The 13,642-nt window shown below is 56.5% G+C and overlaps 1 protein-coding gene across 8 annotated transcripts in view; it reads left to right on the top strand.

The window, feature by feature from the left end:
- Positions 1-760: 760 nt before the first annotated feature.
- Positions 761-13,642, top strand: part of TLE3 (transducin like enhancer of split 3) — a 30,196-nt gene continuing 17,314 nt past the window's right edge. For 3 of the 8 annotated variants that reach the window (XM_026060717.1, XM_026060715.1, XM_026060716.1), the window contains exons 1-7: positions 763-1,279; positions 1,619-1,766; positions 1,926-2,026; positions 2,251-2,314; positions 3,299-3,343; positions 12,247-12,309; positions 12,998-13,072. In XM_026060717.1, the coding sequence (XP_025916502.1) occupies positions 1,743-1,766; positions 1,926-2,026; positions 2,251-2,314; positions 3,299-3,343; positions 12,247-12,309; positions 12,998-13,072 (372 nt within the window). In that variant the 5' untranslated portion in view covers positions 763-1,279; positions 1,619-1,742. Of the gene's footprint in view, positions 1,280-1,618; positions 1,767-1,925; positions 2,027-2,250; positions 2,315-3,298; positions 3,344-12,246; positions 12,310-12,997; positions 13,103-13,642 lie in introns of all 8 variants that reach the window. The other 5 variants (XM_026060712.1, XM_026060710.1, XM_026060713.1 and 2 more) reach the window with 4 other exon arrangements.

Genomic DNA, 13,642 nt, shown 5'->3' with positions numbered 1-13,642 from the left:
GAAGGAAGGAAAGCCATCCTGCCATTCTCCAGCTGCCTTTTTATTTTTTTGGTGAAGGAGGCTTATTTTTCCCCTCTCCTACTTTTGTACCAACCATTTTATCGGTATTAAATCTTATGAAGTGAAAACATTAAAGTGACAAAGCGATTCTGTTTGTTTTATAGTATCTAATTGGACTGCTTTGCAGATCTAATGAGATTATGGGGAAAGCTATCGTTCACAGGCTGGAGAATAAACCGATAAATTATTACTTATAGCTACGAGGCTGATGGCTCCCACCCTTCCCTCCGATGAGTATTAGTCAATGGGGGGAGCCGAGCTCTCGAAAAACACAACACGCCGCGCGGTGCTGCTGCCGGGGTTGGGCGCGAGGCAGGCAGGAGGAGAGACGGCGTTGCGCGCCTCGGCTGCGATTTTTCGGGCCTGCTCGCTCTGCGTGCGCGCACGCTCTCCAGTGCGGCGAAGCGAGCCCTAGCATCGACGGCGAGCTTTTCCCGTCGGGCTGGAGCGCCCGGGCCTGGCCGGGGCCGCGGGCAGGGCCGGGCCGGGCCGGGCCGGGGGCGCGCAGGGTGCGTGTGCGCGGCGCTGCACACGCGGCCGCGCCGGGGCAGCCCCGCCGCCGCGCTCGATACATAGTTTCAGACACAAGATGGCATTGTGACGTTCCCGTCGGCGGCGCCCACTCGCCGGCCGCGCTCGCCCGCCCCACGTGGGCTCCCCGCGCTGCCATTGGCCGGCGGTGGGGAGGCCGCCCGGGTTTTGTTACACGGCCGCCCCTCGCCGGAGCGCTCTCGCGGCGGTGCGGACCGCGTGCTCCGGCTCCTGCCTCCAGTCTGCGTGTGGCATCGCGGGGGCCGGGGCGCCGCTGCGCGGGGCAGGGGGAGCGCGGCACCGCCACCAGCGGCCTTTCCTCGCGCCTCGGACGCCTCGGGCTCCCCAGGGCGCCCCGCCCCACGCCTGGGATCCCCCCGCTTCTGGACACCCCCCCGGCCGGCTCTCCAGCCCCGCGGCCGCGGGATCCCGCGGCGGAGCGGCGCGGCGCGGCGGCACCATGCCTTGTGGAGTTACGGCGATGACGGCTGGAAGGAGCTGAGCTGCCCCCCCGCGCCGCCCCCCGGCTCGGCGCTGGCTGCCCGGCGGGGAAGCGCGGCGAGAGGCGAGAGCGGCCGCCGGAGTCAAGGCTCGCACTTTGCATGTCTGCGTCGCCCGGAAAGTCGGATGTGTATGGCCTTCTCTCCCTCCTCCTTCTTCTTCTCCATGGCAGTCGTGCTACTCCGGCGTTAGTTCCTGGCTTTGCTTCCCCCTTCTTCTCGCAGGAGGAATATCTCGGGGATTATTTTTTCTTTTCCTTATTTTTTTTTGAGGGGGGAGCCCGGGGGGGGCAGAGAGGAAAAGGAGGATCGTGGAGAAGAGCGAGGCGAACGGGGGGGAGGCACCTGGCCCCCGACGGTGCAAGGAGCGGCGTTGCGGGCGGCGGCTTTCCCCTGCCGCCGAGCCGAGCCGGGCTCGGCGGGCGCGCAGCGCCTCCCCGGCGGTGCGTTGCGCTGCGCTGCGCGGGGGGCGCGCAGCGAGCCGGGCCGGGCCGTGCCCGCTCCCCCCCCTTGTCTCTTTGTTCCAGTTTTCGGCCTCTCCGGGAGCGCTCCGTGGCCGGCGGGCAGCTGCGCACGTCGGGATCGCCGTAGCGAGGCAAGGCGCGGCGGCGCCGGCGGCTGGCTCCTGTAATCCGCGCCCCCACCCCTGCCATGTACCCCCAGGGCCGGCACCCGGTGAGTCCCGGCCCCCGCTGCCCGGGGGCCGCGCCGCCCGCCGCCCCCCTCCGCGGCGCCGCGGGGCTGGGCGGCAGCGCGGCGGCGGGGCAGGGCCCCCCCGGGGCCGGCGCGCCGGGGCCCCGCCGCTCAGCGCCTTTCCCTGGCTGCTCCCCGCAGGCTCCGCACCAGCCGGGCCAGCCGGGCTTCAAATTCACCGTGGCCGAGTCCTGCGACAGGATCAAGGACGAGTTCCAGTTCCTGCAAGCGCAGTACCACAGGTGAGCCGGGCCGGGCTCCCCTGGCCGCCGGGCCGCTCCGCGGGCCGGTGTCCAGCACCGCCCGCCTCACAGCTGCGATGAGCTGCCGGTCTCGGTGGCGTGGCTTCGAGAAGTGCCATTAAGAAGGGCAGCGTTGCCTTTCCTCCCTGCCGCCCCTAACGTGGACTTGTCGCTTTATCGCTGCGGGATCTTAAACATATATTTGTTTTGTTTTATCCTCTTAGTCTTAAAGTGGAATACGATAAGCTCGCTAACGAAAAGACAGAAATGCAGCGCCATTATGTTATGGTAAGAGACTTTAATCAGATTTTGCATCAGACTGCAAATGTCATTAGCTGATAATGGAGCCGTAAACAGGCGAGGGGACTGGCCGTGATGTGAGACGCTCGGAAGGCGAATTGCCCCTGCGGAACAAGGCGTCCCCGTCCCCCCCCCGGCCGCGCCCCCCCCCCCCGCCCGGCCCGGTCTCGCTGCTGCCGGCGGCGGTGCCGCCGCCCGGGGGGCGCCCGGCTCCCCGCCCCCCTCGCCCGCGGCGCTCGCTCTGGGTTTGGCTGCTGCCAGAGCGCAGCAGAGACTTAAAAAGGCTGAAAACAAAACGCAAGTTTCCTGTTAACCCGTTCTGCCGCCGCCCGCGGGGAGCCTCGGCCCGGTGGGGAGCCCCGGCCCCGCGGCTCCTGCCGCCGGGGGCTCCCCGGGCTCGGCCCCCCCTCGCCGCCCGGCCCGGGCGCGGGGGCACCGCAGGCTGCCGCTGGCTTCTCGGGGCATCCTTCCCCCTGCCCGCGGGCTGGGAGGGCTCTTTTGTTGCCGCAGAAGCCTCCTCGCTAAATTTGCTTTTCGGGGCCATAGGTGGGAATGCTTTTATTTGCATTTCTGATCGGGCTGCCGGGAGCAGGCATCTCCCTTGGAGCAGGGGGAAGAGGGCAGCCCCGCTGCCTGGCCGCTGGCCCGGTTCGGCGCCGCGAGGCCGGTTCGGGGCCGGCCGGGCTGCGGGCGCTACCTGTCCTGCTGGGGCTCGCAGGCGCCTGTCACGCGCAGCCCTGCTCTTTGTTTTCCTAAGTAGCTTAGGAGAAGAAAACAGGAGTAAAAAGGAGTGTCCTCTTGTTAAATGCGTGCCGGTTAAACCTTATAAACACATGCTTATTACAAGGTATAATTTCCTTGGCTAGAAATGCTTTAAGCACAGTTTTGACCAGTTTTCTTTCTGGTAATGACCTTATGCAAATACCTTATGTTAAATTAATTAAAATTCTTTTTGGCTTTTTTTTTTYCCAGTACTATGAAATGTCATATGGTTTGAATATTGAAATGCACAAACAGGTGAGTAATTTAAAGGGGGGAAATTCTGATTGATCTCCTGTTGCCCTTTTCTCAACCTGAGAAAAATTAGATCCTGATTGCAGTAAATAGGGAATAAGTGCTAAAGTCAGGGATGTGACTTCAGGTTAGATCTCTTGGCCCAGTAGCTATATTTGGAACAGTGAGTTTATGGCAGGTTAGTGGGTTTTTGGTTTTTTTTTTTTTGCATGTATTCAGGAGAAACTTGGGTTTTAAAAAATAAGAAGAGATGAAAATAGTATTAACTTCCATACTGAGGGATTTGTACCTGGATTAGTGTGTTCCATGCGCTTGAAAAATACTGCTATCTAGTGCATTTTCCTCTGGCTTTGTTATTGGTACAACTTGACTGTTTTTAAGGTCATACCTCTGATACTTACAGCACTGTAGCGTGAGACTTAGGAGGGAATTATCTTTTAGGATACTGGTATCTAATGGTGTGTTGCTCAATGTCATGCATTTGTCTTTGCATCTGGAAAATGAAGCAATGTTTGTTACTTCTTTTTTTTTTTTTTTTTTTTTTTTTTTTTGTCTGCTCTAATGTATAACTTGCCTGAAGGAAGAATGTAGAGGGCTATAGCAGAGTGTGGTGTGCTACCTTGATAAGATTATACTTAAAGAGCCTAAAGGCTGGGCACATGATGGTAAAACTTAAAGGAATAAAGTTATTATTGAGATTAGACCTGATTATTTGTGCTGCTGCTGCTTACTGGTTTTGGAAGTAGTTCTAATTAAGAACTTAAGGCAGATATAAGTTGACATCAACTTTACAATTCACAAACCAACCCTGTTCAACTCCCAAGTGTTTTTTTGTRATAGCAGCATCACTTGTCCTAAGTAAGAAAGTGTTGTCAACAGACTGATTAAATTCAAAGCAGTATGTCTGTGAATCTGCCTCTCTTCTTCACACGCGGTTCCCCTTGGCTTTCTGGTACATATTCACAGAGTAACAAAAATAATTACTGCTTAGTCTTCAGTTTTTTAAAAATATCTTCTTCCATGCAGATAATCCTGACTTCTTTCTCTTCATTGCTTCTGCCTGGACAAAAGTGTCCTTGTGCGTGCAGCCCTCTGCYGTAGCCGCGCCGCGGGCGCCTTTGTGAGCGCCGTGAACAAGCCCGCGGCGCCGGCCCCCGTCGCGGGGTGAGCCGGGGACCCGCAGGGCGAGCAGGGCGCTGGGGCAGCCTAAAGTCCGTTTTGTCCTGGTGCAGCCAGAAATATCCCTGAATGTCGAATTTGTGCTTAGGCCTGCGTGGGGCTCCTGTGGAGGGCCTCTTCCCAGGGCTGCAGGCGTCTAAAGGAAAATGGAACCTGCAATCTCTTCAGAAATGCTCAAGGGACTAGAGTAAAGCAAGCGATCGTGAAAGCCGCTTTCCTGCGAGGGAATGCATTTTACCACCTGSTCACGCGGTGCCGGAATGGCTTTGCTCCGTGCAAATGCTGAGAGATATTGAAATGATTCTGCAAAATACTAAGTTTCTCCTCTGGATCGAAGCTTTGGAAACTATTGATGCTTCCTGGGGTGTGTAGTGTGTTTTCCACCAGAGAATGGTTGCGACCAGAAGCTAGTGTGAGAGGGTTTGCACCACTGGATGAGTGTCAGGGGCTTGGAGAGGGGTGAGGAGAGCCCGCGGCTGCTGTTGGCTGCTGCAGTATGTCGATGGGACATTCTGCTCTTGTCTCTGACATCCGCTCTTTAATGCAGTGTAATCAAATATGGTGCCTTCTCCGGTGGCATGTGGTGAGGCAAAGTGTTTGGGATGGTTTCRGAGGGTAGCTGAGGAACCTGAAAATGCTTAGTAGCCGTTTTAGCCTAGCAAGGCTGTCTGGAGGCAGCGGAGCGCCGCGTCTTGCACTGTTGCAGCGAGTCCATGCTCTCGGGGGCGAGCGAGCGTGGCCTCCCCCGAGCTCGGCCCCGGGACGGCGTGGTGTGATTTCCTCTCCGCAACGTGGTGCACGTGAACGTACCGGGAACCCCAACCGGGAGTCGCTCTGGTGTGCCTTGCTCTGAGCCTCGCTGCCCCGAACTCGGCACACGCACGCTCCCCAAGCTCCTCCAGCCTGCGCGCAGCCTTGCCGCCCGCGCTGGCTGTTCTGGGTGACATATGCTGCGCGCCTGGTGCTCTGCCTGATCTGGGAAGTCTGGGGAGGCGAAGCTGTCTTGTTCTCTAATTGACAGCGATGTGCATGGTGCTGCAGGAAAACAAAGCAGCCGGCAGCTAAAGCTCGCGCTCGGAGCGCGCCGCCGGGCGGAAACGGGGCGCGGGAGCGGCGGCTGGAGCCGGGCGAGCTCAGCCGGGAGCGTTGCGGGGATCCTCTGGAGAGGGTTTGCCCCTGTTCTTGACTGCGGCATCCTCACTAAACGCATCCCCTGCTAATTGCAGCCGGGTCCTGGGTGCATCTGGTTGAGGGTGGCTAGTCCTGAACAAACAAGTTTATCAGCTGACCTGTTTAGCGGTTGACTTGTGTTTATCTGCACACAATCAAGTAGACTGAAGTGCTTGAATTATTCATGCAGTGTCCTGCCCTCCAGACTTGACTGCTTGTGATTACATCTGCTTGAGACAAACATTGATGGATACTTCATCTTTAAGCAAAAGGGGATTGTCTGTCTGTAGGCTTATATAACAGATTATCTCTTCTACACTGAATATTAAGAGTGCGCATATGTGTCCGTGTGTATTTCTTCCTTTATTCTCATTTCGTTTCTTGTTAAGTAAAAAATGTAGTTTCATAAACAACTCCGTATGCGAGGAAATATTTAGGAAGTGACTACCCRCTTTGTTGCATATAACGCAGTGAATCGCTCCTTACATCTGACACGCTCTTTCTGGTGAATAAAATACTGTTATCCAAGCTCAACTTTCTTAAATAAGGCTTGTGCTTTTTTTTTTCTTTTTTACCCTGAATGAAACTCTTTTTAAGGTTAATTGATTTTACAAAGAAACTTTCTTTCCCATGTTGTTTTTGCATTGTTTTTATTCAGATCTTTCTAGATAATCGCAAAATGCAATCTAATGGAATAATCATTCCAAAAGAAAAACTAATTTCAGGTTAGGAAACAAGACACCTTGGAGGAGAGAACCTTTGTTCCTGACTTTTTTTTTTTTTTTTTTTTTTTGTTATGCCTGAGAACTCTCCACATAAGCACTTCTTGTTTTTGTGCTTAAACACTTAATGCTTTGGAACAAATTTAAACCCTACTGACACTTGCATGAGAAAAGAAGCCTGCTTTTTCTAGAATATTCCAAGAACAATATACTTTCTGTCATGCTCGTTAGCAAGGAGTGCCAGGTAATAATTTGCTAAATACTTCAGAAGCCAAGTAATTTGTTAGTATGATACTTTCAGGTCTCCTAAGGTAGAAACAAATGGTTTTCAGGCAGTTTAACTGCTTAGTGCCGGCCGGGCCGGGCCGTGGCGCTGGCGCGGYGGAGCCCCGGGGCAGGTTGGGGCACCCAGGGGCAGCGACGTGCCCCCAGCGGCTCCGGGTGCCTGCGGCTGGTGGTAATTCTGTAATGACTGCTTGTGGCCGCCCCTCCACACCCCCTCCCCGAATTTAATTCTCATCAGCGAAGCTCTCCACTTTGCTAATAACGATAGCAGCCGCAAATAGCTTTCAACATGCCATTGACAGCCTGGTTGGAGAGAGCACTTGAAATAGTGGTAGACAGCTGAAAGTACCCATAATTGTGTGCCGGAGTGAGAACCACACTGCTCAAGGGCCTTATTTTCATGTGCTTAAAGAGACAATATCCTGGTTTCAACAAATGCTTCTGGCGCTTCACCGGTGGTATGATTTACTCCTTCCCTGTCTCTGTCCTCCTCCTCCTCCTCCTCCTCGCGCTCCGTTCCTGCGCTTGGTTAAGGTTTCGTGGCGGGGAGCGCCGAGCGTAGCGGCTTGCTGGGCTGCTGAAGAGCAGGTTGCGTCGATACGGACCAGTCTGGTCCCTTCTGGGGCAACTCCAAGGTGTGTGTGGAATCGCCTGTATTCCTGAGCCGAGGAGAGAGCCCAGCTCCTCCGGGGCCGGCAGGAGTTGGGTAGCGTTGCAGGCGAGGGTTTCTCCCGGGGAACCTCTCGCCCTCTCGCAGAGCCTCGAGTGATGCTGGCGCCCCGTTAGCGTGGCCAGCAACCCATCGCCCACGGGCAGTCCTGCAGGCCCCAGCGCTTTGGGGGTTTAACCTTGCAGCGGAAGATCTCTGTGATGTTTGGCAGGTTCCTCGAGGGGAGGACGGGCTGGCTGAGTTGTGCCTTGGGTTCAGCCCTGGGTCCCTGGCCTTCATCCCTCCCCATTTAAATCAATAAGCAAGGGCAGGTATTTTAAGACTGGAGGTTAGTCCGGTGTGGCCCAAAATCTGGTCTTAAACGCCACCTGAAGCAGCTCGTTCCAATGCACGTGTGCGACTGTGGGGTAGCCTGGTTTAAGGCTGCGGCTCTTCCTATTTGTGCTCAGATGCTTTAAGTAATTTTTAAGGTTACTCGTTTCGGTGGTACCCTGTGTATCCTGTGACTGAAAGCCGCAAGTGTTATTTTTAAACTTCCCTCTGCCATGTCCAGGTGTAAAGATGACAAGACGCAAGGCCAGGCCAGGTGATGCTTGCTGAGACCCCTCCTTGGGAGCTGCTTAATGTCGCGCTGCTGCGTGCGCCTGCTGCGTGGCCGGAGCCTGCCGGCAGCGCTCGGCTCCGCTCCAGCAGCGCCGGTCCGTGTCCTTAAGTGCTTCGGGCTCTGGTAGCTGTTTTGGCCATTTTAAGAGCGGGYGGCAGCACTTGCAGCCGTGGCCAAGCAGGCTGTCTCGTGGCATAGCAGATTTACAGCCGGTGCAAATGTTCTCACTCGCCCCCTCCCTGCTCGGGAAACGCCGAACCAGCAGCAGCAGGTCGGGTTGCCGGCAGGAGTGGGGGCGGAGGGGGGATTAGTCGGGATTTGAGGCTCTCCTGACTCCTTGCCCTTTTTAACGAGCGTGGGGGAGCTGGCGCTGGGCATCCCGCTGCCTCGGGTGAACCTCGAGCGAGGGCTCCGCTCTGCCCTGCGTGCCCGTGCCGTGCTGCCGCCCTCCTCTCCGCCGGCCCCGGCTGCCTGGAGCGTCGAGCCGGGTGCCGCGTGCTTTCCGGGAGGGATGGGCATCAACGCGTGGGGGTCCACGCGGCCAGGGCGAGCGGGGTTTGCTCTCCACRTTGTTGGCCCCGTGGGTGCCATGAGTGTGGGCACGGTGTTTTCTGCTCGCCGGCAAAACGCCCCCCGATGAGGATGGGGTGGCAGGGTGGAAGGGTGAAGCTGGGTCTCCTTTCCTGTCCCGGGGCCTGCTGTAGCTCCRGGCAGGAGGCGCCGTGCCCTGAGACCTGCCGGATGGCTTGCGATGGTGATGGAGGGGATCGGGCGGCCGGGCAGCCCCGCCAGCCCTTCTCCCTCCCGTTAGACTTTGAATGGGGACAACCGGGTTCAATCTGCTTGGGAATGGGAAAAGTCGAAGTGAAGAAATACTTAAAGATTATTGAATCGCATGTTAACAGGAAACCTCGCGGCTGCCAACATAACACCTTGGACATCTAATATGTTCCTGCTTGCTGAATTCCACAGGGGAGGTTGCTCTCTTTGCAGAGCATGAAGCTTTTCCTCAAATCTTTGTTGGAAGATTGGGCAAAACCGGACTTAAATCCGATGGCAGTTGTCTTTGTGCGTTTAGTTTGTCTGGATTGCGGTAGCACTCGTGCCCAGGGAATGGCAGGAGCCGCCTCTCCTTCCTCCACTGAGCTGACCTGTTTGGATGTTGGAGTCTTTCCTTTGCACCTAAACGACCTTTCCGATACGCAGCCAGAGGGACTGCTCGTGCTGGCACCGCTGTTTTCCCTTCAAATAAGGATTGAATTTGTTCTAGAATTTGTTAGGGGCTAGCAAAAAAGAGCTAAGACGAGCTCCTCCTGAGGAGCAATCKCCCTGAAAGAGCAATACATTTAGTGCTTGTTGCATCGAGAATCCAATAGGCTTCATCTGAAGGAATAAATATTTAATGGAGCTGTAGTTTATATATAATCTAATCGATACGTCAATGCCAAAAAGGCCTTTAAAGAGGTTTACCTATCGCCGAGCAATTTGTGATGTAAGCAGCACCGCGGTTATCTGCGGCACCGCTGCGCTTCGAAGTTGTCCCGCGCTGCCGGCCTGGGCCAGCCTCGCCGGGGCGCGAGAATTTACAGGCTTCCTCGTGAGCCTTGCGTCCTGGCGTTTGGGTCCATTACAGTACTGATGTCTGCAGGGCTCGAGACTGTAGCTAACGCATCTGAATCCAAAATGCAGTAACTTTCAGATGCCTCCTGCTTGAAACAGAGAGCCAGCAAATTCTCCTGACCTCTAAAAGAGCTAATAAAAGCATCAGGTGTAATCTGATCACCGGGATGCTTTCTGAAAAGACTTCCAGAAATATCGCCATCGCTTTGAAGTACAAACTAGCAATGCCAGAATAAAGATGCTGCCTTTTTATTTGTTTTAAGCAACGTGCTGCTGCAAGACCAGGTGTGGTCTGTAAGAAGCTCTCGGAGCGCGCCTGTGAGCTCTGGAGGGACGCGCTGTCCCCGGGAGCAGTTTCCTCTGCGGGATAAGTCTGGGTTACGAAGGCTTGGGGTTCTCCAAGCGCCTGCTTGCAGTATCGACGGTCTATGACCTGTAGCCGTTCTCTTGCTTTGGCATCAAACCTGGCGTTAGATCAATCATGCCGAAGCGCCTCTAGCCTCTACCCGGTTCCCTGAAGCGAGCGGTGCAAATTTCCCCCTCAAAACCACCATATTGGCATTTCCAGCGTTTCCGTCCCCTTCTCGCCACGCAGATGGCTTCTGGCCGTCCCGTGGAAGAGGCACCTTGCGCATGGAGAGCGGCGCTTGGGGGAAGCTGGAGCGAGACCTAACTAATCACTTCTGTTTTATTGATAACGAGCCGCTTGGAGCGGTGAGAAGGAATTTTTCGGCGTTTGATTGCGTTCCAGGGCTCTGCTCTGGCCATTGTTGCCGCGTTGAATCTTTATGGCTGTTCAGACCTTGTTTGAGTTGGACCAAGAGCTGTTTTAACAGCTGCCTTGGTCGGAACGGCTGCCCGGCTTAACTCTTGAGATGCGAGGCACGCTCCGCAGTCCTGCAGGACTCCTCTGGGAAGCGTTCCCGCCACGGGAAGCTCCGGCGCCGCTGGTGTAGCCCCTGGCTCCGGCACCAGCCCGAGGGGCGCACGGTGCTGGGTTTCTTACCTCGCCATGGCGYGGGGTCGAAGGGGGTTTTTGCTCTTGGCTGGAGCTCTGGGGGCTGAAATCCCGTTTCCGAGCACCCAGCGCTGGCTGCATTCAGGCTTTAACGTGGAGCCTTTCCCTGGGATCTGAGCAGGGCTCGCCTGGCCGGCYGGCACAGCACAGCCCCCCATCTCGGGGGTCCTCGTGCAGCTGTGCGTCTTGGTGCTAAATGTCAGGATCGGACCTACCTGCCGTGACGTTTAGGCTCCTCTGCAGTGCCGCAGCCTTGGATTGGGTGCGTGGTACTTCCGCGCCCGCTTTCGGGTCCCTTTGCGGAGCAAGAGCGTTGTGCAGGGAGCGCGGTGCAGATCCGAGTGGGAGCTCCTAGCAGCAGGGTTTAAAATATGAACTGCTGACTCGCATGAAATGTGAATCCGGGTTTTCACTCAAGGAAAATGTTATTCCAAGTTAATAGAGATGTTGCAGAAACCACAGTTTGACAGCATAGGCTGTTATTATTAAACTCCTAAATTATGTGGTCAAGCTGACAGGTGTAAATGGTTATGGGTTAAATTTCTTGAGTGTGATGTAAGGATGGCAAAAGTAGCTCCAATGGCTTTAGTTTGGGGGTGGGGAAAGATCTCGATGAAGTCAAGATCAGAGTAAACCATACATTGTTCATGGCACTGGCCAAGACTCGCTGTTGACTAAACACTTAATGCACAGGCGGTTAATGTTTGCAGAGGTTTCTCATGAAGAAACTTAACTCCTGCAAATAAGCAGCAGGAATGGAACGTGATCTTGACAAGCTGTCACACACGCGCAATTCGGGCTGGACATGCAAAATCCATTTTGCATAATCCAGTATTTTCAGAAGCTGTGCAGTTGGAGAAGTCTCCCAAATTGTGGCAGGCAGCGCGGTGCAGCGCGGCCTCCAAAGCAGGGAGCTGCGCCAGCCCTTTCCAGGCTCCCTTTCCAATGGAGCAGGGCAGTGGGAGAGAGGAATACTGACCTTTGCGCTTCGGGGAGCACCAGCTACCCTGATGATTAGGTGCTTTGTTGGATGCCTGGATAAATGAGCAGGAATCGCAGCTCCGCACTGCAGTCCCAGGCTTAGTTGTTCGATAGTAAATGAAGTGGTGTTTGCCTGCGTAGGCTATCGCAAAGCAGGTTATTTAAGAGCCAGTATGAATGGTGTCCATAAGCCTGTCATTACTAGAGGGCTAAAAATGATGTTTTTGTAGTAACTTCCTGAAGGTTTGCACGGAAGGGCATGCGTCCCGGTGGGCTAGGACGGGCGAGGGTGTCCTGCCGCTGTGGACTGTGTCTTTATTTCCTTGAAACCGAGGAAGTACAGACTGGTGCGAAGCTGCTGGGGTTGGCTTGCAACACTCGATCTCGTGACAGATAYGGGACCAAAACGTCAAAAAAGTACAAAGTGGGGAGAGGGCGCCCGTGTTCCCGAGCTGGCGAGCGCAGAGCGCACACACGAGCGCRCTTTCGTTGCCTCTTTTGGGAGTAGCTGCTTCCTCTTGTGCAACCAGGGAGGGATGGGGAGGGGATGCAAATCGCTTGTTCTGAGAAGCCTCATTTTAATGTTTTCAGTGTCTCTGCGCAGTCCGCACAAGACCACTTTGTACTAACTGTTGCCTTTTTTCTTCCCTTTTTTAGACAGAAATTGCTAAAAGACTGAATACAATTTTAGCTCAGATCATGCCTTTTCTGTCACAAGAGGTAAGGACGTTTTCACACTTCAGGCGGGGGGATGGAAGTGCTCCTCTGTGTGGGTTTTCCCCCGAAACGCAGCGCCGTGGCTGCCGGGGGCCGGGGAGGGGCCCGGCGGGGTGGGGGACAGGGGCGGCTCTTCGGGGCCGCGTGAGACGTGGGTGCGGGTGACGGGACCCCCGGGGAGCAGCAGAGCTGCCTGCGTTGGAGCCYGGGCGCAGGTGCGGTGCAGCCGTGCATCGCCCCGCCGGGAGGAGGAGACCTCCCCGGCATCCATCCCCCTCCCTCGGGGTCCTCCGCGGAGCCAGTGCCCTCGGAGCCGGCGTGGGCCCCTCGGTGCGCGTCCACGCTCCCCGGGGCTCGCGGGCTGCTCCGAGGGTCGGCGGCGCCGGGCTGGGGAAGGGAGGCGCATTTGCAGGAGGCTCCGCTCGGCTGCGCGGGTCCGTGCGCCTCCGCGGCGCGCCGAGCCTGCAAACGGGGAGAGGGCTGAAAGGCGCCGGGCGGGCGGCKGCTGCTGCTGCTGCCCCCCGCGAGTGAACGCGGGGAGGGGAGGGATTGCAAAGCAAAAATAGGCGAGAGGGTGGTGCCGAGTGCTGCTGGCGTTCTGCGCCGCGGGGCTGGGGGGTCGGTCCCACGGTCCCGGCCGGCTCGGCCCCGTCGCCCGCTYTGACGCCGCCGTGAACCTCTGTCCCCGCAGCACCAACAGCAAGTCGCACAGGCTGTTGAACGTGCCAAGCAAGTGACAATGACGGAGTTGAATGCTATCATCGGGGTACGTGGACTTCCCAATCTGCCTCTCACCGTGTGTATACCCCTTTTATTCCTATCATTTACCATAGCCAGAGACAAGCCTGCGCTCAGGGGGTGTTAAAGGAGGGCGGCTTGCAGCACCCCGAGGCCCCGCTGCCGCCAGAAATTCCCGATTCGGCATCGAGCGGGATGTGGGGTGGGACCCGGGGCAGCGGGGCCGGGTTGCCCTCTGGGCGTGAATGCAGCCACAAGAGCCCGTGCCGGCTAAATTTGGCGGCCCCCGAGTTTGGTGGCTGGCTGGTGGCCGCTCCCAAATCTGAGCGGAGGCACCAGCGGTCCCCAGGGGGTTCCCAAACGCGGGGCGGGGGTGCCCCAGCCTTCCTGGAGGTCCCCTGAGCCCGGGCATGTCTCTGTTCGTACTGTTGATGTGAAATGTGCTGTAAGCGTGACGGCGTCGTTGTCCCATGCATTGGGTTCCCCGCGCGAGCGTTCCCGGGGTCTGTTGCCACGATCTCCTGCCTCCCCGGACCTTATTTACTGTCGCCTTAACTGATGTAACGGTCTCCTCGGTCCCACGGGAAACTTGCCCCCC

This window comes from Apteryx rowi, unplaced genomic scaffold (genome assembly GCF_003343035.1).
Source record: "Apteryx rowi isolate R43461 unplaced genomic scaffold, aptRow1 scaffold_170, whole genome shotgun sequence".
Classification (NCBI taxonomy): Eukaryota; Metazoa; Chordata; class Aves; order Apterygiformes; family Apterygidae; genus Apteryx; species Apteryx rowi.
The sequence above is the reverse complement of the archived record's forward strand: the minus strand, read 5'-3'. Positions and strand labels throughout refer to the sequence as shown.